The sequence below is a fragment of the Buteo buteo genome, chromosome 7, assembly GCF_964188355.1.
Source record: "Buteo buteo chromosome 7, bButBut1.hap1.1, whole genome shotgun sequence".
Lineage (NCBI taxonomy): Eukaryota > Metazoa > Chordata > Aves > Accipitriformes > Accipitridae > Buteo > Buteo buteo.
In genome coordinates, this window is record NC_134177.1 from 43,794,883 (window position 1) to 43,822,307 (window position 27,425).

At 41.3% G+C, this 27,425-nt stretch overlaps 2 protein-coding genes across 3 annotated transcripts; both read left to right on the plus strand.

Moving 5' to 3' along the window:
- Positions 1-51: 51 nt before the first annotated feature.
- On the plus strand, positions 52-5,971 carry SMG8 (SMG8 nonsense mediated mRNA decay factor). Its single transcript, XM_075032907.1, has 4 exons — positions 52-1,922; positions 2,578-2,723; positions 3,113-3,988; positions 5,528-5,971. Exons 1-4 carry the CDS (start codon positions 128-130, stop codon positions 5,723-5,725), a joined length of 3,015 nt encoding a protein of 1,004 aa, XP_074889008.1. The 5' UTR covers positions 52-127; the 3' UTR covers positions 5,726-5,971.
- Positions 5,972-6,212: 241 nt separating this feature from the next.
- On the plus strand, positions 6,213-26,633 carry GDPD1 (glycerophosphodiester phosphodiesterase domain containing 1). Of its 2 annotated transcripts, XM_075032913.1 has the most exons (10): positions 6,213-7,544; positions 12,187-12,229; positions 16,455-16,590; positions 17,281-17,326; positions 18,656-18,774; positions 19,427-19,516; positions 20,583-20,716; positions 21,403-21,462; positions 22,340-22,391; positions 22,982-26,633. In XM_075032913.1, exons 1-10 carry the CDS (start codon positions 7,409-7,411, stop codon positions 23,102-23,104), a joined length of 939 nt encoding a protein of 312 aa, XP_074889014.1. In that variant the 5' UTR covers positions 6,213-7,408; the 3' UTR covers positions 23,105-26,633. The 2 variants fall into 2 exon arrangements, with proteins under 2 accessions (XP_074889014.1, XP_074889015.1); XM_075032914.1 differs by lacking the exon at positions 22,340-22,391.
- The last annotated feature ends 792 nt before the right edge of the window (positions 26,634-27,425 follow it).

Consider the following 27,425-nt stretch of genomic DNA (forward strand, 5'->3'; position numbering starts at 1 on the left):
CCGCCTGGCACCCACCGCACGTGGAGCCCCCTCCCACGTCACCACCGCGTCCCCAACCCAGCGGTGATGACGTCGGCTTCGCTCACACCAACCTCCCGCCCACCAAGGGCGCGGGGGGGGGGCGCGCATGCGCAGGGGGCGGGGCCGGGCCCGAAGCACCGCCCCTTCCGGGCAGGCGAGGCGGTGGCGGAGCGGGGCCATGCCGCTGCCGGCCGGCCTGACCGGGGCGGCGGCGGGGGCCATGGCGGCGGCGGTGGGACCCGTGAGCCTGCGGGAGCTGCTGCTGTCCGCCACGGCCGCCGCCGAGGGAAGCGGCGCGGCGACGGGTCCGGGAGCCGGCGATGAGGAGGTGTGCGTGGTGGGCATCTTCGGGAAGACGGCGTTGCAGCTCTGCTCCGAGAAGGCGGCCCTGGTGAGCACGGTCTGCGACCGGCAGGTCTTCCCCCTCTTCGAGCAGGAGGACCCCGAGCTGACGGACGGAGCTCCCGGGCAGGAGGGAGAGCCGGCGGCCAAGGACTACAACCAGCTGCAGGCCTACTACAGCCAGGAGAGCCGGGTGCTGTACCTGGTGCTCACCTCCATCTGCGACACGCCGCAGCTGCTGCGGGCCTGCGGGGATCTGGCGGCGGCTGAGAGCAGGGAAACCGGGCCCGGGAATCCCTCCGGCGGCCCGGCCCCGCTGCCTCACGCCGAGGCCCACGAGTTCTGGAAGCACCAGGAGAAGCTGCACTGCCTGAGCCTCCTCTACCTCTTCTCCGTCTGCCACATCCTGCTGCTGGTGCACCCCACCTGCTCCTTCGACATCACCTACGACCGCGTCTTCAGGGCGCTGGATGGGCTGCGGCAGAAGGTCCTGCCCTCCCTGAAGGCTGCCATCAAAGACTGCCCGGTTGGCAAGGAGTGGAAGCTCAACTGCAGGCCGTGCCCTCCGCGCCTCCTCTTCCTCTTCCAGCTCAACGGGGCCCTGAAGGTGGATCCCCCCCCAGGCAGGGGCCAGGACCCCTGCAGTCACCTGGAAAAGCCACCCCCCAAGAAGCACTCCCCCAAGAGGAGGTTGCAACATGCTCTGGAGGATCAGATCTACCGCATCTTCCGCAAGAGCAGGGTGTTAACCAACCAGAGCATCAACTGCCTGTTCACCGTGCCTGCCAACCAGGCTTTCGTGTACATTGTGGCTGGTGGGGCCCAGGACGGAGACGATCCCGTGGCCATGCTTCTTGACCAACTCAGGAACAACTGCACCATGAGAGAGACCGATTCGCTGCTGGCTCCCACCCTCTCGGGACCCAGGAGGTATCAGATGATGCGCCATGGCAGGCAGCAGCTGTCCTTCCACGCGGAGAGCAGCAGCAGCAGCTCCAGCTCCTCTGGACAGCTTGTGGACTGTACGCTCAAGGAGTTCTTGTGGCAGCATGTGGAGCTGGTGCTCAGCAAGAAGGGCTTCGATGACAGCGTGGGGAGGAACCCGCAGCCCTCTCACTTCGAGCTCCCGACCTACCAGAAGTGGGTTGCTGCGGCTTTAAAACTGTACGAAGTGACCATTGAAGGCAAAGATGATGACCCGACCTCTCTCACTGGGGAGCTGAGCTCGAAAATCATGGGCAGCATCAAAGTCTTGGAAGGCTATTTAGATATAGACACCAAGTTCTCAGAAAACCGTTGCCAGAAAGCTCTCCCCATGGCCCACAGCGCCTATCAATCCAACCTGCCCCACAATTACACCATGACGGTCCATAAGAACCAACTGGCACAGGCCTTGCGTGTGTACAGTCAGCATGCCCGCGGCCCAGCCTTTCATAAGTACGCCATGCAACTGAACGAGGACTGTTACAAGTTCTGGAGCAACGGGCATCAGCTTTGCGAAGAGCGAAGTTTAACTGACCAGCACTGCGTGCATAAGTTTCATCTGCTCCCAAAAGCAGGTAAAAGAAGCTCGTTTGTAATTGGGTTTCATGGTTTAGTTTTTTATCTGCTTTAAAAACGTCTTAGGCTGAAAACACTGGCTTTTGCATGTTTATGGAAAATGAAAGCTTTGCAGCTTTAAAGCTTCATCTTTGTACAGTGGGATTAATTATAGCTGAGCTGTCGCACAGGTTTCCTTTATGTTGAATAATGTTTAGGAGTGAGTCTGCTGTTAGCAGTAACTTTGATTTTAGTAGTAACTGATTCTGTTTTGTTAATTAGAAGCATTACACTAGAGTTCTAACAATAGATGTGTAAGAGAACAAAAGTTCTCTGGGAAGCATAGATGCCTCCCCCCCCCCCCCCCCTTTTTTTTTAAATAGCTTGATTGATGTCAATCAAGGAATAGAAACTGTCTGATACACATTTATTGCAGGCATTTATGCCTTTTAGGAAGAGGTTGTAAAGCCAAAGAAGATTCAGTTTAGTGGTATAACCTGCACTGGAACTTTGTATTAAAAGTGGGAAAGGGAGGAGTTGCTTGACAAACCGGCATTGCTGGCAAGTAATTTTGCATATGTATATAGTGAGGAGGAAGCAGTGGATGAAGGGAGTTAAAGAATCTCTAGAAATGGTGAGCAATTTATCTAGGGTTTGACTGATTTTTGCTTTTAGGGGAAAAGCCAGAAGCGGACAGAAATCCTCCAGTTCTGTACCACAACAGCCGGGCTCGTTCTACTGGTGCCTGTAACTGTGGAAGGAAACAAGCTCCTCGGGATGACCCCTTTGATATCAAAGCAGCTAATTATGACTTCTACCAGGTAACTATTAGGTCTCTCTTTTTGCTTCAAGCGTTGCTTTTGCTTCATCAACAAAGTCTGTATCCTGAAGTGACTACAAGTTTCCTCTTAACCTTATCAACTTGTAAATGTTGCTTGGGGAAGATATTTCTGGGAGCAGAAACTGTTTGCACGATGGGCTGACCAGAGTGGGCAGTTCTTCACCAGTGCATGCATGCAGGAGCATCTCTTTACACTTCAGGTGTGTTGGTTCATGTGAATTTTAAATCCATCATGTCTGTGGGCTGTATTCCCATTGCTGCTTTGGTTCTCACGCAGTGCAGAGCTCTTGAATCTTAACTGTTAGGACTCTGAACTCCCTCATCTCCGAGGTGGAAGATGGAAAGTTAACCATGTTTTCTTTCTCATAGCTGCTGGAAGAAAAATGCTGTGGGAAACTGGAGCACATAAACTTTCCCGTATTTCAGCCAAGCACACCAGATCCGGCACCTGCTAGGGATGAGTCATCTCCTGCCCCTCCAGAAGGCGAGATTGAGAAACTTAAAGAAAAAGAACCTCAGACTCAGGGAGAAAGCACAGGCCTGAGCTTAGCCCTCAGCCTGGGTCAGTCGACAGGCAGCTTGGGCACTTACCCGCCTGACGCCCAGGGTGGAGGGGATAACGCAGAAAGTCATGGGCAGAGTGGGGACTCCAAAAGTGAGAAAAGGCCAAGCCTGGTAGATCGCCAGGCATCCACTGTCGAGTACCTCCCTGGAATGCTCCATTCTAACTGCCCCAAAGGCCTTTTGCCCAAATTCTCCAGTTGGTCACTGGTTAAGCTGGGGCCTGCTAAGGCTTATAACTTCCACACAGGCTTAGATCAACAAGGCTTTATCCCAGGAACCAACTATTTAATGCCTTGGGACATCGTCATCAGGACGAGAACTGAAGATGAAGGAGACTTAGATACCAATTCCTGGCCTGCACCTAACAAGGCTGTTCCTGGAAAAAGAAGTGCAGTTGTGATGGGAAGAGGAAGACGGAGAGATGACATAGCTCGAGCTTTTGTAGGATTTGAATATGAAGACGCACGTGGTAGGAGGTTCATGTGTTCAGGGCCTGATAAGGTCATGAAAGTGATGGGAGGGGGGCCAAAGGAATCCGCCATCAAAGCCCTCAATTCTGACATGCCGCTGTACATCCTGTCGTCAACTCAGGGACGAGGACTGAAGCCACATTACGCTCAGTTCATGAGACTCTTTGTGGTGGTTCCTGATGCTCCACTGCAGATCACCTTAACGCCTCAGGTAAGAAATGGAAGAGGGAATCTGGTAGCTGCAGAGACAGGGTTGGTTGTTGCATCGCTAATTGCAGGACTGGAAGGCACAAGGGTGATAGACAAAGGGTGTCAGAGGGATGCTACAAGAAACTCTTTCCAACTCAGACCAACTTTGGTCGAGTTCTCTAAGGCAGTAGTCGCCAAAAGTATCTGTTTTATAAACAGGTTCATTTTTTTTAAATTTCAAGATTGGCTTATGCCAGCTTTATACTTTGTATAAAGTAAGTTTTAAAAAATATTTTATCAAGGATTAACTAGTAGCATTCTATACTGTAATAATTGCTTCTTTTTAAAGATAACAAGTGAGTAATGACTGTGTAAGAATTAATTTATCATTTTAAATGTCATAGAGAAAAGCAGTGACTCATTTCTGAGATTTAATTATTATTAGTTATCCTTTGAATTGAGGAGGTGAAAAGGTGGTGGTTTTTTAATTGGAAACTTTTTTTCCCATTTTCAAAAGCGTATTAAAAAAAATGGAGAAAAAGCTCCATTTAGACTTTCTTACTTTTTAAGGTAGTAAAATATTAGCAAGTGTATCTTCAATTACTGCTGTATGAAATACCGTGTGCACATAAGTACTTATTATTTGTAAGTATATGGCAAGAAAATTGGTGTTTATTGAATAGTAGTGTCACTGAATAACAAGTCAGCACAAAAGGCATCTGTACGGGCAGGGAGGCAGATTTGGGACACTTTGTAACCCTTTGATCTGTTTGGGAAGTGCCACAAGATCCTTAATACTGAGTCACAAAACAGTGGAGTTGGTTTCTTTTATGGGACACCTTCAATGACTCATATGAACCTGCTTTGGTTTAGAAGTTAAAGGGAGAATCCTGACTGAAACCTGACAGCAGCACCAAAATTTCAATGCAGTTTGCAATTTGTCATGTTACCGTTTGAAACTGAGGCAAGAATTGAAGGTGCAGTTTGCACCAATACTTCTTTTGCTCTTCATTCCCAGCTTACAGCTTTTGACTCCTAAGGGTGCGGGTTTTATTTGGAATATCTGTTATGCTATGTGTTGTGGGTTCCATGCATCAGTTCCTCATGTGAATAAGACTTTCTGAGTCTTTTAATGTGAATTGTACAAGAGCCCTATTAAATGTTGCTGAAATCCTTGAAAATTCACGTTCGTTTAGAGTGAGGTAGCGGCTCAGGGGCATCTGTGCTACAGTGTTGAAATCTGCTGTTACCGCAGCATTTACTACTGCCCGAGAGGGAAATGGCTTGTGTTTGTATTGTGGATCTCTTTGGTAGGACCTAATCTGCAGCCTTAAATTCAGCACCTTCACTGTGATAAAATGGGAAATTTATGGATGTCTCACAATAACGGCACAGTGGTTTCCCGGAATGTGCTCAAGTGGATGAGAACCGGGTTGTAGGCAAGACTTAAGAGGCTTTCTTGGATTCAGCTGGCTTTTAAGTTTTGGGTGGTGTTGTGGTTTTGTTTTGGTTTGTTTTTTTATTCTAATGACGTTTGATCGTGTATTCCTTTTGTTTTCAGGTTCAGCCAGGACCACCACCTTGTCCTATATTTTACCCTGAGAAGCAGGAAATAACCCTTCCATCTGATGGACTGTGGGTGCTTAGATTTCCTTACGCATACGTGACAGAACGTGGACCCTGCTTTCCTCCCAAAGAAAGCCAACAATTAATGAGTTACAAAGTTCTCCGGGGAATACTGAAAGCAATTACACAATAAGAATTATTCTGGTAGATTGATTTTAGTTTAAAAGGACTATCTTCAATCCAAATCATGGCTTTTGATTCATGTCTGTTACCCAACAGCTATCACTGCGATCTAGTGAAGCCCACTGTATTCCACTGGAACAGAGTCAGATTGAAAATAAGGTCTCATATCAAAGTGGATAAAGAAATCCAGGAGACATGTAAATTTTCCCTTTGTTACGTTTTCATATGTAAGAAATAAAAGCTGGTTATTGCAATAGACTGAGCCTGTATTACTAGATCTTTTGATGATAGTGCTTTTCCCCATCATATCTTTCTACATACATATTTAGGAATATTTAAAAATTAGCATTGCCTGGAATCAAGAGTTTCCTTTGTCATATTGAGGTAATGATGGGCAGAATATTTTCTCATTTTCTAAACAAGCTAGTTGTATGCAAACAATAGATGCTTTTAATGTGGTGATGTGAGAAATGGTTTGTGTTTGATTTTGTCTTTCAGGGGGGGAAGGCATTGCTGTTCTGATTTGTATTGACACCATAGCCAGAAACTGTGCTTATCGACATCAAGTTGAAATGTTTTACTGTATTTGTATTCATAGATCAGATTTTGTTAAAAGGCTGGCTTAATTTCGTATTTTGGAATGGCAGCTCTCTCTGGAAACTAAACCTGCTGGTAAATGTGTGGAAAACAAGGCTGTATGAGCTTGTTCATTATAAGTAACTGCAGCTTAATTGTCAGTATAGCTTGACTTGTAGTGATTAAACAGACTTTTGGTTGCTAAAAGGACAGTTTTTGCCCAGTTTGAATCTCATTGAGGGAGTTTGGGTAATTATACTGCGCTTTCCAAAAGATGTGCTACATGATGCACTGAACAGCAGCTTAAATCCTGCGAGCTTTACCTGTGGCTCTCGGTGCCAAAACATTAGTCACAGTAAATCAACTTCTGACTTCTCGTCGAGGTAGGATGTATTAGCGATAGCGGCTGTACGCGGAGACCTGATTTCATTTCTAGAATATTTGTTTTTAATTAGCATGCATACAAAACTTAATTTGCCCTTTTGTTATAATACAGTAATTACACCGCGTGACCGGAGCCGAGACCTGGTTTCTGTTTGGCGTAGGACCTCTCTGATGGGCTGGCTGTGGAGAACACCTCCCTCTCTCCGCGCGGACGGCGGCATCTCCCTCTGCACGCCTTAATGAATTTAGATTTACTAAGCACTTAGCGACTCCCGAGCGCAATCGATAAAACGAAAAGCACTACGGAGAGCAGTTGTCTCCGAGAGACGCGGCCGTGCTACAGGCAGCGGGGCAAGCGAAATGGGAAGTTAAAGCGCGTAACGGGGAGTCGCTCGCAGCACTCGTGAGCCGCTTCACGAAAGAAGCGCAAGCCGCGACGGCCGCCGGGCCGGCCGAGCCGTGAGGCCGCGCTCCCCCGGCCCCTCTGAGGGGAGCCCGCCTGACGGCCGAGCCCTTTGGCGGGAAGGGCGGGGGTCCCCCCGCGCCTGCGCAGTCTCGGCGGCTCGGGGGCGGAGGGGAGGCGGTGCGGCTGCGCGGCCGCAGCGGCTCCCGCAGCGTCGCCGCCTCCTCCTCGGTGGGAGCCGGCTTGCGGGCCGGGCCGGACCGGGTGAGGGGTGGGACGGGAACGGGCGAGGCCGGGCGGAGAGCGGGTTAAGCCGGCGAAAGGCGCAGGATGTCGGCGACGCTGTACCTGCTCTCCACGCTGGGCGGATACGTCCTCACCTCGGCGCTTCTCCTCAAGTGTCCGGGGCTTCTCCACCGGCCCAAGCGGCAGCGCTTCCGCTGCCGGCACATCTCCCACCGCGGCGGTGAGTGACGGGGTGCCGGGGAGAGGAGGAGGAGGAGGAGGGGGGGGTGCCCTGCCCGCCACCGCAGCCGCCCCGCAGGCGCCGCTTCCCGCCTTCCCCTGAGGCGGGCGAAGGCTGCGGCCGCCCGCTCGCCGCTCCTGAGGGCTGCAGCCCGCCCCGGCTCCCGGCTCTGAGGGGCTCCCGCCGCCTTCCCCCCACAGGGGCGATGCCGCCTTCCCGCTCCCTCGGGACGCTTCTCTGCCTGACGCCGGGTTCGGGCGGGCGGTGCCGGAGCCCTGTCAGGAGGATCTTTGAGGGGCTGCTGCGCGGTGCCCCTCTCGGTCGCAGCGGGCTCCCTTTAAATCTTCCTCCCGCAACCTAATTTTAGGTGCCACCTGCTGACCAGTGCTTGATTTCAAAGCTGAATTAATCTCCGAACTCGCAACGCGTCAGCCGAAATCGGCTCGTTTGACGTGGGTCGTGATGGTTTCCCTCTCGAACGTATATATTTTTTTCTTCCTAATGATTCTGGGTGAGGGCATTTCTCTTCCTCATGAGCTGGGCGGCTGGCTGTTGCTTAGGTCGGGTACAAAAGAGCAGTCTTCTTGCCTCTGACTGCCTATTTGCTTTGCTTGCTGGCTTCAGAAGAAATGCAGTTTGCTGTGACTCTCTTCTTGCTCCCCTTGCTGTTGGAGATGGTTAATGGTTCAGCGCCGTGGTAAAACCGATCCCATTTTGAGATTCTTGTCCTCTCCGTACACCTTGCGCCAAGGCCTTGTGGGTAGCTTCTGTCTAAAATAGCTAAAAGATGTTTTTAAAGTTTCTTCTACCTTTTCCAAAGCATCGGGAGGGAAAAAATACAGCAAACTGTATTTTCGTGTTCTTCGAAGATCAGTTCCGCGCTTTTCCTTGCTGCCTCGTTCAATTTGTGAACATACTCAGTTTTCTACTAAATATTTTTCCTGAAATTCTGTGGGAAACGCGTCAGATGCTGAGTTCGAACAGTTTTCAATGTCATATCTAGTGCCGGTTTATGTAGTGTTTGATCATAGTTCTAGCCAATGGTCTTTAACTACCGTTACTGTCTTGAATTATTAAAATACAAAAAATAGAGCTGATCTATTACATATTTTATTACTTGTATTTCTTTCATTTAGTTTACACAACAGATAAGTTTCTTTATAGTCTTAAGTATAGCATAAAAGGCACCTTTTGGTCTGGAACACACATATTAGCCGTTTCCTGGTAGGTATGTATTTTCATTCAACGAACAAAGGTTCTCAGTTTTGGTTGTTACCTGTTTGTTAATTTGCAAGCTATTAAAAACCTGTGTGGATGACTTTGTTGGAACTTGGTATGATCTCCTTAACCTTCTTTTGTTCTCTCTTCTTTGCAATGATCTTATTTCAGATATACAGCCCTAAGCCTAGAATGCAAGTGTTCTGGCCAGTTGTGCTAAGCACCATTAGAACAACAGGAAAGCCTTACTCAATGGGAGGATTATTCATTAGGCATTCAGAGACAAAGTCCACAGTCTTTGAATTGTTCTGTGTCCACACGTATGCTGTGAAATACACCTACGGTAGAAGTACAATGTTTGAACAACATCTCGGCACCTTCCTGCTCATTGGGTACTATAAGACTGAAGATCGCTTACTCTTTACTCTCTGTAGTGTTTACCTTGTAACTTAAATTCCTGTGGGACTTACATTCTCGTCAGGCTTTAGTCATGCTGTAGCTTTAGACTCAGTGTCAGGTTTCCTATTGCATTACTCCTATTAACTTCAGAGATCAAGGTAACACTTAACTTGTTTGGCTTTTTCCTCTCTGAGATGAAGCTTTGTATGTGAAGTTTTTTTCAAGTCTGTGGGTTTTGATTTCAGTTCTTTCTTCATGCAAGAATTTTCTTATCTCAGTTTATAGTTCATCAGTGGAAGCATCCCTGAATTATTTCTTCACTTCTGCATAATTTTAAAATTAGTCATTTCTGAGATCAATAATTTAACTCTTGATATTCTGTGTTAAGAGTCCCCTGTCAAAGCGAGCTGCATGGACTGGATTGCAGGGTCTTTGAGACAGGGTGGCATGATGATATCTACAGTATCATGGAATAGTTGAGACTTGAAGGGACCTCTGGAGATCATCTTATCTGTCCACAGTAGGGGCAACTAGAGTAGGTTGATCAGGACCTTGTCCAGTTGGGTTTTGAATACATCCAAGGATGGAGGCTCCACAACCTTTCCAGGCAGCCTTTTCCAGAGTTTGATCCCTCTTACTATAAAAAAGGGGGTTTTCTTATGTTTATAAACAGAATTTCCTGTATTTCAATTTTTTCCTGATGCCTCATTCTTTCCCTGGGCATCACTGAGAAGAGTTTGGCTCAGTCTTCTTTACTTCCTCCCATCCGGTATTAATACGTATTGGTAAGCCTCTCTTCTCCAGGCTAAACAATTCCAGCACCCTCAGCCTCTCATTGTGCGCAAGAATCATCCCTTAATTTTCACAGCCCCTCTCTGGACTTGTTCCAGTAGACCCATGTCTGTCTTGTACTTTGGAGCCCAGAACTGGACACGGCACTCCAGGTACGGTTTTACCAGTGCTGAGGGTAACAATCGCCTGCCTTGACTTGCTGGCAGCATTCTTCCTAACAGGCTTCTCTGCTTACATTGAGGGGAAAAACTCAAAACAACAGAACTTCTAAGGGTCATCTCCTTGAGCCAGTGCTTGACATTGACTCCCTCTTGTCCCATAACGGTGCTTTCAAAGTCAGAGGATGCAATCGTAATGTTTGGATGTGGGCATTTTGGCTCACAGGATGCTAAAGTGTGCTGGGGAGGGTAATTTCTGCATGGGAAATGCAACAATGCAGATGGGCAATACGTGACTCTGGAGGTTCATTTAAGTAAATGTCAGAAGCCCTTCAGTTAGCCCAGCCTTTTCATTTTTAAGGAGGGAAAATGATTTAGTACATCAGATCACTTGCTTATCGTAGTTCCCTTTTCTGAGTGTGGTTTGTGAAAGCCTTGTTGCTGATTTAGAATTCCTGTTTCAGCTGATGTCTCAACTTTTTTTTCCTCATTTCCCCAAAACACTACATACAAGTCAGGCATTTTCTTACCAACTGGTTTGACTTGCCGTACCTACCTCCCTAACATGTGACTTACTTAAAGCTTTAATATTAGAAATTTCTACCTGGAAATATTGGGAGACTGTTGTTTTGTTCACAAATTGAAGAGTGACTCAGTTTTTTTCCCCCCTCTCTTACCGTTCAGGTTGTATGGGCTGTATTGTCACAGTTGATAAGTTATCTAAAACCTCATTTTTTATTGCAGTTAACTTATAACTAATCATCCAGGTCCTGTGCAGGTTTTTCCATCTGTTAGGCAGTCATTGGAAGTACACGATGAGATTCTCATGCTCTCCTCTATCCCTTGGTGACTTTTGCCACTCAGCCTATTCCTATTCTGCAATCAAATTGGTGAATGTCTAATCACAGAAGCTGCTGTGGATTTACCATACTGGTTTACATTAAACCATGCAGATTTTGTCATTATGATTCTAAGTCAGTTAAGTCTTTAGTTTTGGAAATTTACCATCGCAAGCTAACCTGGTAACAATTTTAAATTGCTAGTTGCACGTGCATAGAATTGCATTGCCTTCATTAAGTAACTAAGTACAGATAAGTATGTATCAGTGAGGCCTTGTTAATAGGCAAGGCCTTAATTGGAGCTTTTATAATTGTTGTTTACAAAGTCTGTCATTCATCACTGTTGAAGTGGTTAAAATTTGCATAGATATCCTCATCAGTACATGTATCCTCCTGAAGCTGTTTTGGAGTATATAATATTGCCTGTTTTCTGAGGGAGGGAGACAGGGCACAACCTTTTCCAGTCCCTAAACTGACTGATTTTCAAGGATTTTTATGTAGAGAATGATGGCCTAAGAGTTGCAGAGTTTACTCCTGCCTGAGAGAAAATTTAATTTGCTTGTCCTTTCGTTTCTTAACTGGAGTTGATGTGTGTTTCATTCCTTGTATATGAGACCTCCCTTAGCCAGCAGCATAAACCTTTATTGACAATTTGTGCTGTTTCAGGAAGTATCCTTGCACTGAAAAAAGAGCTTGTCATCTCTTTGAGCATCAACTGGGTTATGCGTTTAGGGAATATCAGCTTTAGAGAGTCTTGGGCACTTCTTTTCTTCATTTTTTGGTGTGGTGTTTTTTTGTTGGTTTTTTTTTTTTCCTTCTCTTTAGTTACCTTTCTGCTTATTATTCCTCCCACTTAGCCTGAAACAGACTTTTTGTATATACTGTTCCTATGCCTGTGGAGCATGTTGTCATAGCCAAATACCGTGCCTTTAAGGAAAAGCAGGGCACCCAACCTCTGGTAAAACAAACTCTTTGTTTTGTATATTCAAAGCATCATACAGGTCCAAGATAACAGTCTTTCTCTTTTTCTTTTTTTTTTTTGTTTTACCTTGGGAAAGTCCTGTCTCTTGGGTCTCCCCAGTAGGTTAGCGGCAACAGGGATTTCTGACTCTAGCTTCATAGTCATTCCTCCAAATATGTAAAATTTTAATCCATATTTTAAATTTATTTATTTCCACTGGGATTGAGGGGAGGAACAGGATTTTGTACATGTTTTAGTTTTTGTTATTTTTGTAGGTGCTGGAGAGAACCTGGAAAACACGATGGCAGCCTTTCACCAGTGAGTACAAATGGAACCAATAATGCCTAAATTAGCTGTGTTCTCATTGTCTTTAGTGAGTGAAGGAATCAAGAAAGATAGGGCTTCCATGAGTTGTTTGGGGTACGGTGTCCTATTTCTGAAAGTCATCTCTCCTTTGGATGACTTCTGTGGATTGCTAAACATCACTCCAATTTAAACAAGAAGGAGTTGGTATACCACAAACCATGATTTGTACACAATAACGTGGTAGACTGGCAATTGGAAATAAAACTCCTGAGGCATGATTCCTCCTGTGCTAGCTAATAAAACAGAAAACAATACTGCTTCCATGTTTAATGGTGATTACTTCTGTTAATTTATTTATTGGTATAAAACTATTTTTTGTAACTAATCTCACACACTGTTTTTTCTAGATACATTGATGTTTCTCAAAAGGTATTTCAGATCATAGCCTATAACAATATGCTAATTAGCATACAAGGCTGGATTTCAGGAAGGCTGAATCTGTTGACTGCTGTTATGGCTGTAAGCAATTCTCTTAGGTATTCTACAGTTTCATGGTATTCGGTTCCCTCCTCTATACAGAACGTTAATAATTTGTCTCCAAGAATTATTGTAACTGAAATCGTAATGTTAACTGACTTTTAATACACCATCTGTAAAGCTATTAAAAATGTTTGTGTTACGTTTTTTCCCTTCATACACATACTTCATTGGCACAATGTGTGAAAGCCTGTTATCTAGGGCTTGAAAATGGAGTTGGTACTGGAAAGCCTTTTAAGCCTCCAGCATTTAAGTAGTGAATTCTAACAAGGTTCTCAAAGGCATTTGAAAAAGAAGCATATCGAAAACTCCAGCTGCCAATGAGAAGTGACCAAATTACGTAGCCTTCTCTTTGTTTTGTTTGGGTTTTTTTTAATTTGCTTTGTGCTAAGTAGCCTCATCAGTTTGCACATTTCCTTGCAGACTGAGGAGTGCCAGCTTCCCCAACCAAACAGTGCTATTGAAAGTACTGCAGTATTTTCTATCTCCATGGAAGCTTAGCATAGTTTTGTGGGTTTTTTTCCCCGCTGGCCTGCCTTTTTTCAAGTCTGCTACAACACTTTCTGGGAAGTGCTTCTTTTTTTAACCATTTCTTAATTTTCATTTAGTACCATACTGTTTTTATATGTATAGGGCTCTTGTGAAGCAAGTTACACCATAACCTATATTTATTTAATTTCCAGAAGTAAGCTGTAGTGCTTAGAGTAAGGATTGTGCTAGGAGTCAAATAATTTTTTGTTATAATACAGACATTTGACTGACTCTCTTCTGACCATTTTAATTATTTTATAACTATAGTATAACAAATGCAGTTGAGGTCTACTTTTTGAACTCCTCACAACTGTCAAAGGCAAAGTTCAGTTACTTGGTTTGAGATTGTCTTGGTTGAATAATAAAGGCACATTAATTCTGCAGAAAGCAGAGTCAAAGTGATATTACCTTGCATTAGGCAGTAGAAAGCCTTCTGGCTTCCTCTGTGAAGGAGTAAAGGTGTTGTCCTTCCCATCTCCACTGGTAAGCTAGCAAAAGGAATTGGGTAGAAAATTGGTATCTGCGTGGTGAAAAGTTATCTGGATTGGCTTAGACGGCTCGTATGCACTAATCAATTTCTAATCCATCAGATTTTGCATGAAGCCAAATAGGGCATGCCTGCAAGAGCTGTTTCTTCAGGTTTGGACAAGCAGGCATATTTGACCATGGATGTGTCAAATCCAGAAGAGAATGCTTGTCTGCAGCGTAAGACCTACCCCCTTGTTTTTGTCTCGTTGACAGTAACCTAAGTATTGACAAGCAAATAGTTTTAGTTATACTATTTACACTTTAACAACGATTGGAGAATATTTAATAATGTTGCATGATAATGAAGAAATTATTACAGTAATATATAAACAAAGTGTATGGGGGGGAGGAGGCCTTACTGGTAATTTCAAATTCTATACTAGCTTAATTTACAAACATTCTGGAAAGCAATTATAAGCTTTTTGTACCACAGACAGTATTTTTTTGGTTTTGCGTGGTAAAATGGCTAATAGATTTTTGGGGGCTGTAATCATGTTATGCTGTATTTAAATGCTTCTGTGGTGGTTTTAGATTTTAAAATAACTATTTTTAAGATAAAAGAGACACTTGTGGTGTCTTAAACTATTTGGGGATCTGGCATAAAAGATGTCGTAAGACTATAATTACCAGTTTAATTGTCCCTAATACAGCCATGTACTTTAGCATTGTCTTGACAGGAAGCTGCTAAGTAAACTCTCCAGGTATTTTCTCATTGTATTTCCTTTTCTTTTATGAACATACTTGGTCTAGAGAGAAAGCTTTAAACACTGTAGTTACAGCAATAAAAGTACGTGGTCAAGTTAGCGTTTATAAACTCTCTACATTGTGGTACATTAGGCCTTGCCTAATAGAATTTAGTTTCTAAAGGTAAGGCTTTTCTTAGATATTTCCTGGTATGTCCTTTCCCTTGAAAACAGTTGGAGTTGAACACGAGCAAAGAGCTCTACCATCCTAATTTGCAAATGTGAGCCTGCTTTACAACTTGAGCACTGGAGAAGTTAGATCTGAATCCAACACGTTCTTCTGAATCTGGAGAGCATCTGGAGTCTTCTCTGGAGCAACATAGATTTGATGTGTTATTACAGAGCTGCAGAACAAACTGATTTCCAGCTGAAAAAACTCAGCACTTTAAGGAAGCTTATTTAGCAGCATTAACTGCTAGTAAGAGCCTGGCAAATTCTCAAATTTGTTAACAAGGGAAGTTGTTGTTCTTCTTCCATGCAGCATCAGTCCTGAATTTCTTAAGCAGTAATATTTCTGATAAATTTTGCTGGTTAAATGATAATACGTGGTACTAGATGGGAACGTCTTCTACAAATTTGGCAAATCTCCTGCAGCATATTTGGAGGTGCTTTTCCTCAGGAGGAAAAATTACACAGAACAGGCTGTGTATCTTCCATGCGTAATAGGATTTCATTCCTCTCCTAATTCTTAATTAGTGGCACTGGAAAACAGTTAACAAATTGGTTTTAATTTGACAACTCTCTTCTTGATCATTATCCCAGCTGGACCAGAAATTGTGTTAAACGCTTTCAGGAGTATGTTCTAAATTTTGTTTTGTTTTGGTTTTGCATTTGTGAATGTTCATGGCATGTCTGAACTTAAGCAGTCAGTAAAGCCCTTTTCTTAAGGAAAAGGCTGTTACTGAAGTCACAGAGCTTTGGGTCTCATATAGACTGCACTCACAGATGTTACAGGTTTGTTCATAGGTGGAGAAAAAAGAACAGCCCAGTGTTTTGAAGGAATTGTTCAGAGTTCAGACTGGGAATTTTAGCTGTCTGCTGGAATGATACCTTCTGAGTGTCTTTTCTAAGGAAAATGAGCAATTCACTTCTCATTCGAGTAAAGCTTAGTTTTTCTGTTCTGGTGTGAGGTTTCTTGTACTTATTTTTCACCAATATTACTACTACTTTCTGCTTTCTTTACTCCTATAAGCTAAGCTTCTATAGAGTGGATTTGGGATTGGATTAGAACTTTTCAAAGTAGTGAATTGAAACAGGAATAGCTATTTTTCTTTGAAAAATATGAATGGGTGGTGGTTTTTTTTTATTTATTTTAAATTAAAAATTTATCGTTAAAATCATAATAATGTTTTTAAAATGTAGTTTTGCTAGCCAGAAAAAGCCAAAAGCCTGAAAGCCCCATTGCTATTTTCCTGATCCATCCATTCCTGATTAGTTTCAGTAAAAAAAGGCTTTCACATCCCTGTCACTTGTTGTTTATGCTTACCACAAAATTGATTACTTTTTGAAAAGTAGTTGGTTCTTTCAGTGGTAAATGTCCTAGTATTAATAAACATCACACACAAAATTCTGAAACAATATTTTAGAAGTAGGTTTCTTAATACTGAGGTAGTAGGCTACAATCGACAGGTCTGCTACTTGATTTCTATGGAAGACGGAGCCAAAACTGAGTTCAAATCCCATCTCTGGTTCATGATACGGTGTTTATTCTTGCGTCAGCTATCCCACTGCAGCAGAGTTATTTGCTTCTTGCTTTGCAGCAAGATTGTGAGGGTTCATTGCATCATAAAGCATCTAAAGTACTTCCAATGGGATTAGTTTAATTGAATAACATGTATGTTAGGTTTGGACCTGTACAAAATACATGTGTGGTTCAAGGCAGACTTCTTCGCTTCCAGTGCTGTTAATATAGGAACAGACATGTTGGAGCTAGATTGTCACCTGACGAAAGATGAGCAAGTGGTTGTGTCCCATGACGAGAACCTGAAGAGATCAACAGGAGTTGATGTCAACATATCTGACCTCAAATACTCTGTAAGTTGAGGAAAAAATGTTAGTGCTAGATGATGTTTAAAAATGCGTTTGTAGAGTGGCTGCGGTGGGCAGGAAGGTTGTATGCATGTGTGTGTGTGTGTCTGGTACCAAAATCTAAGGAGGGGATTCATCTTGTCTTACTGAAAAAAAAAAAGTTAACTAGGCTCCCTGTGTAGTCAAGGGAGAAAAACTGGCACGTTTCCAGAGGGTGATTAACTCCCTCCAGAAGTAGGTTTGGATGAATAGCTTCCTGGAGGTGGGCCTGTTTTGCCATACTGATGACAAAGGAAGCTTAGTCAACAAGCTCCTTCTCATACGACCAGCTTTTTAATGGGAAAACCGGTAGATGAATCCCACCTGCATTGACAGTTTTAAAAGCCTGTCTTACAGAAGTGTCTTTCCATCTGATGTTTAAGTGGAATTCTCAGAATTCTCAGACAGGTGTCTGGAAACGTTTTGCCTTATTCAGCTACAGGTATCACAAGTCTAAGAATGCCAAATAGTTGAAGTAAGGATGAATGCAGTGCTTCTGAATCACTTTGGGGGCAAGAAGATTAAAAAAAAAATACAGTTTTTGTCTTTAAAGGTAACTTACATGGCCTATGAATTATAATTTTTTGTCTCTTTCAAGAAAAGTCATGATTATATCCCTGCATTTGAATTAGTGTTCTATTTCCCTTTATTTTTAAGGAACTTCCACCATATCTCTGCAAGTTGGATGTCACATTTCAGAAAGGTAAGGTTTTGTCTCTTGCTGTTTCAATTTACAGTAACAGTAACTAATTTTCCGTTATTGTACTGTGGCAGTTTCTTATTTGGGCAAAGGGAGTAGAAAAGTGGATTTGCTTCTATCAGTATCTTGGTAAGAGAAGTTTTAAAAGGAAAATGTAATCCTAGCTTTAGAAACCAAAATGTATTTTTTTCAAACCAGTTGACAGTGACTAAGTTTAAGATGTAAGATATCTTTTTCCAAGTAAACATTTCAATTGTTTGTTTGTCTACTTCTTGCCACTACTTTCCAGTTCCATTGTGAGCTCTTCAGAAGGTGCTGATTGAAAATTTGTTGTTCCAAAAAACAGGGAGAAGGCAGAAGAGAGTTTCTTTACAGCTCAGATGCCATTGTGCTGGTGCACTCTGGGCTTGAAGTACTACGAGAGGTCAGACAATATAGGTGTTTTCAGAAGGGTGAATGAAAAGAGTGGTAGTTACTCTATGTATGACTTAAAGTTCAGTACAAATATTGCTGCAAGAGAGGAAAACCTAGAAAAAGACTAACCTGTTTCCTTGTGAAAACTGTGGTTCATGGGACTGTAATTTGAATAAGCATCAGGCTAAAACTGAGAACACTTTCACCTAGAAAAGGCTACCGGAGATGGTATCAGATGTGTTTGCTTCAGGGGCTTTGTGACTATCTTCTGTAACCTTTCCATATTTCAGTTGCCCAGCAAGTAAATGTTGTGTTAAACTTTTCTGTTCAAAATTGCAAAATACTTAAAATGCACCAAGATGAGTTCTATGACATGTTATTTGCACACTTAAAAATCTTTTGTTTATGTACAGTAATACAAAGAAACAGAGAGAGCGTTCAGTTAATTCCTTAGAGCCACAAGCAGTTTCAGACAATAAAGTTGGGGGTTTTGCCTTCTGTTCCCTTTACTCATTATGCTCCTCCAGTAAATCTTTCTAGAAGGAAAAGTTTTTCTCATTTGGTCTCATTTCATATTAATCTCATTCCATTTGGTACGTGGTAACTGAGCCCGTGTTTGCTATTTCAGGATTTTAATGATGCCTGCACTCCTACTGTTGCTAAATAATGACTGAATTTCATGAAGTTAAAACCTAAATGTGCAATATGCTGAGGGCATTTTCATTACAGAAATGAGCTTGTCATAATTAGTTACAACTATCTGAGTGAAGTAATTTTTTTTTAAAGTTTAAAAATGTGCTAATTCTAGGAACTATATACTTTTTAAAATTTTAAGATAACAAGTGCTCTGATACCTCAGCTTTTATCTATGGTGTATTAAAAATGGCCACAGCAGTGACAACCTTCTTGTTTCCTCAGAATGTCACTGTGAGGGAAAAGATAACCGTATTCCGCTCCTGAAAGAGGTGTTTGAGGCATTTCCACAAACTCCTGTCAACATTGACATCAAAGTGAACAACAATGTGTTGATCAAAAAGGTATGTGGAAATCTATGCTGAACTGAGACTGAATGTCATGTCATGGTGTTGAAATTCCAAAAGAAAAGTTTCTTGGAGTTGATAGCAGTCTGTGATACTAACATCTGTGTTCTTGGACTGCCTCATCTTTCACATGTTAGATCTTGCTCTGGGTATGAGGTAATACAGAAGACAGAGAAGTGATCTTGTGCAAGATACTTAGCAAACAGCTCTTTATTGACCCTTTATCTTGACATGAAACTGATGCTACGCTGCTAGAGACATGTTTGTTTTGTATTTCATATGAAGGGTCTTCTTATGGACTGTTGCCTACCAAAGCAGCATAAAAACACGATGTCAGTGTAAAGGTAAGTGTTCATCAGAGAAAAGGAGATCTGCTTTCCATCAGATACTATTTTGCCATCTAGTTTTCTTAAGTTCTCTAGGTTTTTTTTGTAGGTATAATGGTCTTTCCTTTTATCTGTTGACCTGAACACCTGTTTCTTTCCAGTAAAAGCAGCACAATCATCTTCAGATGGGAGGGAGTATAGAAGAACTATCTCTTCTGTAATGTCCTACGTAGTTGAAAAGTAGCAAATAGAGTTTCAGTTAAATAATGCTGGACATAATTTTCAAGGAATACATGTTAGGGTTCTGCTTTTTTATATTGCAGGTTTCAGAGCTGGTGAGTCAGTATAAGCGAGAGCATTTGACGGTATGGGGGAATGTCAATTACGAGGTTGTATCAAAGTGTCTTAAGGAGGTAAGAATGGGTCCAGCTAAGCTTCATTCTTCTTGCCTGCTTGTTACTGTGTGGTGACAAAATGTACAGTAAAGCACCCTGTAAATCAAGGTCTAGCTAGCTATGCCAGACTTTTAGATGCAATGAGAAATTTTGCACTTAGATTGTATTCTGCCTACTACACTGTTTCAGTAAGTCAAGCACAGTTAACACCCATGTATTCTGCAATAAAACACTCGAGGAATTAATCTTAGTTGTGTTTTATTCTTGTTCTGTAAAATATAGGGTGTTATGATTTTATGCCAGGAACTCTTAGAGCCTGTTTTGCACATCATTCATCTGGTACAAAAGCAATTTTTCTAAGGATTGCTTATTGTGTGTTTCTTTCTATGAAAATAATGGATGTGGCCACTAGTTGACACATGGTTATATTAGTATAAAGCTGTTTTACAGCTATAGATGCTATTTCTTTTTGTGCTGAGGAATTGTACAGGTTAGAATTAAATTAAATTTGTGCTTAGTCTGAGGGAGTTATTTCACCTGAGTGAAATTGATCCAGTTGTGAGTACAGATACTGTTCCGATTTAGCTGTGCAGGACAACACACCATTTCCTACCTGAACAGCAGTTATATTTGTTCATTTTTGTAGCATCCGTGCCCAGATATTTTGGTTCATAAACCAGCATCTTTAAAAATGTGTTGTGAAGTGATGTCAAACTGTAAAGTGTCCTGTGCTAAAGCACAGCTTGTTCTTTGCAGTAATACTAGTCTAAGACAAAATGCTGCATAGTGTCATGCAGTCTAGAAAGACGATGAAGGCAGGTGACAAAAGCAGTACTGCAACCAGTGAAACTTTACCTTTTTCAGGTCCCGATGCCCCTTCAAACTGTGTAAAACATTTGCTTGGATTACAGGCTACCAGAAAGAGTAATTTAAATTCAGTGGCAGGCATATCGTAAACAGTTGGCAGCCTAATCGTTAGGTGCAAGTGCTAAACTTTAAACATGCATTGATGAGTAAATTTAATTGCAACAGATGCAACAATCTACCAAGATAAATTAGAATCTTTCTTTCCTGGTTCCTGCAGAATGCTGACATTCCCATCATCTTCTGTTTGCAACGTGTCCTCCTGCTTCTTGGCCTCTTCTACACTGGTCTGCTGCCATTCATTCCCTTCAAGGAAGAATTCTTGGAAATTCCCATGCCTTCAATCATTCTCAAGTGAGTTAGAGTCCATCGGTGGGTGCTGTACTGAAATGATAGTAAAGCAAGTGAATGATTATGCCAGCTTGAGCATTGGTTTACTCAGTATCCTCCGGCTAAGGGTACTGTTTTGTTAGTTCAGGCACTTTTGTATATTCCTAAGAGAAAGCTATGCAAATCTGCTGCTGCTCTGTATTTAACCTGTCTCTAGCCAGCTCTGAGTTACTCAGTTGTTAGTGTGGAGTGCCTGTGTATATCAATTTTTCCTGTTTACAGCATCTCTTGTAAATACTGCCTTCATGCAGGTGCCTTTAAAATGCAGCCTGTGCTGATGCCATCTAGGTAGTGGTATGTAGCAGTGCTGTACAAATAACTAATTCTTGCACTTTTCTACCTCTTTCTTGAGAAAAAATTAGTCTGAATAAAGCAAAGAGGCAAGTTAGTAACAGGGTGGATATGAGATTTCACGTGCTCTTTATTTCTCATGCTTTACTCAAAATGCTGCTGAATACCCATCTCTGCTGCTTCTCTTAAATGTAGCACATTTCTCTGGTGTAACCCAATTCTATGTCACTGTCTTAGTGAAATTACTGCTCTAATTTGAGAAACTGCAAGATTAATTCTTCATGTTCCTTTTGCAGGAACATCTCAAATAATATTTTAATCTGTGCTCTGGTAATTTTTTGTTTTCTCTTCCTCAACAGGCTGAAAGAACCACAGAAGATGACAAGAAGCCAGAAATTTATTATCTGGCTAGCTGACACGTAAGATTTTCATCTAATTAAATTTTTATTTATCTTTTGCCTATATATTAACAGTTGGCTCAAGCAACTAAGACTAGCTATTGCTATAGCTACATGTTATGCTGTATTTTTTTCAGTTTCTTCTAGCTTTTTTGTCAGTGTAGCATAAATCATATTCAAATCTTACGTAGGTGTTCCTGTACACTTTTGTTTCAGTGTATGAAAATATACTGAGGTGCAGTAACAGTAGGCATTATTCCAATGTAATCCATTTAGTTTCTTTCGTTAAATGTGTTCAGCTAATTAGCATGCAAGTAATTAGCAGAATGCAGCTTTCACATTTCATGGGATTGTGACTGTTTCATAATGTTGTCAGAGGAGATACTGTTTGGCTTACATGGAATGCTTTGCATTTTAAGAATATCTGTTCTTCAGAGGAAACTTAGTCATATGCTTTCAGAGGTTGAATGTGATTGCAGTATGTGTCTTCTGGCTCTTGCTTCTGTATCTGACATCTCTTAGTTTGATTTCTTGAGTGGCCAGTAGAGTTTTCATGTCTTCTGGTGGGAAAGGATAAACTCTCTTCTGAAAGTGAAGGGATTGTGACTCATCGGACATGGTACAGGGTACCTGTACAATAAAGGAGGAGTGTGCTGGATTTGATCTTCGGAAGAGTTGGTACAAATACCCATAGCTAATGCAAATTTCTGGGTATCTGTGTTAACCAGTCTTGAGTTGCTTGAGCTAAAAGTTTTCTATAATTAGGTTTCTAATCACTTTCTTGTGGAAAACATTGAATCTAAACGCTCTATGGAAATTTTATTACAGAACATCAACAGACGTTGAAAATTTCATATATACTTCAAGTTCTTAAATAATATCTTTCTCCTTTCCGCAGATTGCTAATGCGGAAAGCACTTTTTGACCACCTCACTGCTCGGGGCATTCAGGTACAGTGTGGCAAAGTTAAAGGACATGTGCTTTTAACCTCATGAGAATTTGAACCAGCCAGATATGGCCTTGATGGGTTCATGTTCTCCCCAACATGTTCTGTTGTTTTGCTAGGATTATAAGTTGCTTTTTGGTTCCTGAGCAGTAGCTTATGCTGTTGTATTTGCAGATCTGTAGTTGCAAAGGAAGAATTGTATGCTTGGAAAAAGACTCTTTAATTTAAATCCCTTTAAGATTATTTTTTTTCTTCCCCCACTTCAAACTTAAGCCTACAAAAACTGCTGAACTGCTTACCTATTTTGGGCTTTTCACAAAATCGTATTTAGACTTTTAGAAATATCTGAACTCTCAGGTAACAAAATAAAGTTGGAATCACCACTAGAAAATGCCCCTTTTTAGAGGATGAGGGGGAAGAACTTGGATATGTTTGTGTACATGTCTTTGGCACCACAGCGTAATCATTTATCATTTTAAATATACGCAGCATTGTCTCTTTCACATGAAACAATGTAGGTCAGAAGTCACTTTTTTTTTTTTTTTAAATGTGAGTATTTTCTGTAGTAATTTGTCTTTCTATCTCACCTTATAGGTGTATATTTGGGTACTGAATGAAGAACAAGAATACAAGAGGGCATTTGATCTGGGAGCAACTGGAGTGATGACAGACTATCCAACAAAACTTAAGGAGTTTTTACACAATTATCCAGCATAAAGGAAGAAAACCAAGGAAGTTCTTGCAGAACAGATCGTGAGCCAAGGATTTTCTTCATAAAAAAAATTGAGCAGCATACACAGATCATTTTGTTTGAAAGATGTAATTGGATGATCTATTACATTGTTGTCAAGTTGCTACCTAATGTAAAGGTTGTCTATTTATTTTAAAACTTTAATTACATAGTTTACATTTGTAAATAACTCATTTAGCAGCAGCGCACTTCACAAGTAGTGATGACTAGGAAGAAAGATGCTGGATAGGATGCCTGTAGATAATAAGCATTATTTTACCTGTCACAAGTGTTCCTAAGCAGATGTCAAGACACGTCAGTTATTCCAGTAATATTCTAGTGGGCAGAAACTAAAGAATTTCTGAAAGCGTACCCTGTGTATATGCGTTTCTTGTGTTGCTTTTAGTTTTCAGATAACTTATAGGGCAAAAAAGAAAAACAATGCACAGGAGAAATAGAAAGCAGAATCTGTGGCTAGCCAGATAGTTTAGCCTGTGAAGTGTAGTCAGTAAAGGTGGTCAATTTTTTACCAAAATTAACTCACTTGGTCAGTATAGATTTACTCCATTATTCTTACTGATAAGAATGTTGAGCTCGAGTTGCAGCTGACCCCTTTCTGATGTGATGGTAATACTGTGACTTACTGGTCAAGGTCTAGATAGAGTATGTAAGCCAGGTTCTGGGTTTGACACTGAGTTCCTCTGCAGGGGTCTAGGTTTGCCTCTGGTTCTGACCTGCCTGTCAGGCTACCATGGCATGGCAGTAGCTAGCTTACCAGAAAGGAATATTGCACTTATAGGTTACACTTACTTTGAAATAGTCCTTTCACAAAGGAAGCCAATGTTTTAGAAGTCTTTTGCACATTTATAGTTCTAACATCTGTTGGTGAATGGAGGTTGTTTTTAGGGTGAGGGACCAAAGAAGACGTAAGTTTGGTCAGGAGTTTCAGGAGCAGATTAAAATGTTCCTATTAAGTGAATTCACCCAAAGCAGATTTATATGCATACTTAGAAAAGGAGCAAGTGTCAGTCTAGGACGTGTAAATTTTAGTCTTTTCTCTCCACAAAAGTACATTCAATATTCATTAAGTTTATGTGCGTGGACATGGAAGTAACTTTACTGGCAAAAGCCAGGAAACCCCAAGTGTGATGGAATGGGGTTAGATAGGAAGGTATTTCTGGAAGCTTACATGCTGTTCTGTCATTGTGAACAGGTGTTACACATGTGTCAAACAGATTTGAGCCTGCAATGCCTGCGTGTTTTGGTGTTGTCATGTTAGTGGTAGGGGTTTTCAGAAGGAATTTGATTACTGTAGCTTAATTATACACACTGACATGTATAAAGCTCAGTCATCTAATCATCAGATGCTGCTGGAACAAAACTATTGTTTAGCGATACTGTCTACTTCTTTAAGGAACTTCATGTGAAAATCATGGATCTTAATAATAAATATAGTAGCCAGATGCAAGAGTATATTTATTGCAAGGTATACTCACTGTTATAAAAAATTTTCAAGTAATTAATTTTCTTCCCTTGCTAGTCAGATTTGGAAGGGCTCTTGTGTCACTCTACTGGCTGCTGTGCCATACTTGTAATCATAGAGCATCTTTGCTATTCCATTATGTCTGTCAGTAGGTTGTCAGTGTTAGAATGTCAAGTCCATCTGGTTGGAGAATATTGGTTTGTGCATTATAATTCCTTTCTGAGGAATATTTCTACATGGATGAAGTGGAAGAAACTACTGCATTCACAATTCAAATGAACATGTGATGATTGTGGTAAATGAGTTAATGGTGTCCTTCTAAATATCTGCCTGGTTAAGATGGCTGTAGATTGAATTTCCTCTTAACTTACTCAGGCTTGTTGCACATTGAATGGAAGAGAGGAAAATGTAACTTCCTAACTGTTCAGAGGAAAAAGGATGAAATTATTTATTCTGTGCTAAGCTTCTTGTTTCCCTTCCAGACCAGTTATGTCTGGTCAGGTAACTGCTGATGATCTAGTCTAGTCATAGTTCTGCCTGCTTTCTTAGCAGTCACAGAATAGTTATAGAATAGGCTCCATATGCAGCTCAATAGGTAAATGAAAAACTTCCACCCTTTCTGTCTTATTTGATTTAGTAACCAGTGTGTAGCTCCAGGTAGTTTTGGTGCAGTGTGGTTTTCTTCAACTTAATTGCTATTGAATTTCCAACAAGCACACCTTTACTAAGATGCAAGTATAATTCTGGTTTTAGAGAATACTACCAAATAGCACTTATACATTAAGACTTTTTTTTTTTTAGATTAGGAAAAGCTAAGTTTTAAAATACCAGTCTTGATTTCTGGCCTTGATCTCTCAAGGGGTAGGTGATGACTTAGTTTCTCTCTCGAGTTTCCCTCATCACTGCATAAATAAACTATTTTGTTTTATTCTGTATTGAATGACAAAATACAGTTATTGAAATGGTAACCTTAATTTTTTAATTTCACTTTAATCTTTTTCCTCTTTCTCTCTAGCAGTGGTGTTGGAAACTTCTGCCTTCAAAGATGCTCAGCACATCTCTCAACCACTAGTCTTCCTGCATCTGATGTAGCTTTTGACTGTGCTGTTTATACATGACCTCTCTTTGATAAGTCTGCTACTTACTATCTGAAATTTGAATGAGTCAATTTACATGATAGGGAAGGAGTTCAGTGCTGGAAAAGCTGCTGAATTTATTCAGTCACCCATTTGGGCTTTAGTACAGGAGCTAAAGTTTGATCTCTTGAGACAGATAATGTTGCATGGATGAGGCTATGAATCCGAGCATGAATGCACAGGGTTTAGGCCATGATAACTGTTTATAACAAAATAACATGGAATTGAGGTAACTGTAGAATGTTTGTTCTATCAAATCATTGTTTTGAATGTTCCAGAACTTGCTGTGTGATTTTTAAACCACTTGTCCAGAAAAGCGTTTGTTGAGAACTTGCACAGCTGTCCAGGAAGATGTTCAGTTAATCTCTCTCTCCAAGGAGAGATTCTTTTCAGGTACTTTTAACTCTAAATATTGTTTAATATTTACTGTGTTCTCAACCCTATTGCAAAATACTTTATGTATGAAGGATGATGCATGTATTTCATGCACTTTTAATTTGCAGAATTCTGAATCTATGAAGTGATTTTTCTTTTCTTGTAAAGAAAGATTGATGCTTTTGAAAAGTGACACATTAAAACATCTTTGCTCATAAAAGATCTAAAACTAAATACTTTGTAATTGTGACTTCTTTGCCTAAAAGTATAATTTCTGAGATTATGATATTTATATTTATAGTGTAGTAAACATTGAGCTTTTGATGGTGGTCTTCCTATGTGGATAGGGTTGCTGAAAAGAGGAGGGGTATCTTATGTACTCTGAACTTTCAAGAAATTTTTGGCAATGACATTGGTTTTCTCATATAGTAATCACAGTATCTGCAACTATGTGTGGCTAAAGGAAGCCGGCAGCAGACTTAAGCCTGCCTTCTCCATGTACAAATGAACTTTTAAGTAAAACTTTCAAAGTCAATTCCAATTTGATTTTTCTATAATTTATTTTAAGACAGAAACAGTAGTAGATAAACTTGATCAGAATGGGGTCTCCATATACGATGCTGGAAAACAGCATAGAGAATTCTGCTGGTTCAGCAGTGCAGTATGTGCTGTTGCTTCATTGCTTCCAAACAAAGGTCTGTCTGCAGAACAGGCATCGCATGCTTCAAAGTAAGCAGCCTGTCTGTCCATATGAAAATTCAAATAATCAAAATTTAAGATCAGAGTGGAAAAGTGTACAAATTAGATGATAAACTCCTGAAATTTTACTGTACGTTATTCAGCTTGAAGTAGATGGGTCTCGAGTAATAACGGTAGGGGGAGGAACAAGGATGAAGATCCCAAATGTCTTAACTATAAGAGCATGCCAGGGGAGCTGATTCTGCATTATGGTTTTTTTTGCCATCAGCATCTTTCACTGTAAAGAACTGGCAAATTGTACTTGTCTAGGATTGTAGCACTTTAAGTTAAAAATGGAGTCTGTAGTTCCTTATGGATGAAAACAGCAAGGTGAAAAGAGCAAAGAAATGCTTCATATTTTAACATTTTGAGAAGTATTACATGTGCTAGTGTTTTGGGTAGCCGTGCTCAAAAGTAATTGTGTAAGTGAGAGCATTGGCCTTTGCTTTGCACTTCAGTGTAAAAAGGGCTGTCTGCATCAGAGCTGCTTTCTAATTATTTATTTTTAGAAATCATGATCCTTAATTCCTAAGCACAGTAATGCATGCCTGAGTAAATATCAGCTTTTTTGGTTGG

Coding starts and splice junctions, on each gene's coding strand:
- SMG8 (XM_075032907.1), top strand. CDS start 128: ATGCGCAGGGGGCGGGGCCGGGCCCGAAGCACCGCCCCTTCCGGGCAG. Junction 1,923..2,577: donor TCATCTGCTCCCAAAAGCAG/GTAAAAGAAGCT, acceptor TTTTGCTTTTAG/GGGAAAAGCCAGAAGCGGAC. Junction 3,989..5,527: donor AGATCACCTTAACGCCTCAG/GTAAGAAATGGA, acceptor TTTTGTTTTCAG/GTTCAGCCAGGACCACCACC.
- GDPD1 (XM_075032913.1), top strand. CDS start 7,409: ATGTCGGCGACGCTGTACCTGCTCTCCACGCTGGGCGGATACGTCCTC. Junction 18,775..19,426: donor ACAATGTGTTGATCAAAAAG/GTATGTGGAAAT, acceptor TTTATATTGCAG/GTTTCAGAGCTGGTGAGTCA. Junction 19,517..20,582: donor TATCAAAGTGTCTTAAGGAG/GTAAGAATGGGT, acceptor TGGTTCCTGCAG/AATGCTGACATTCCCATCAT.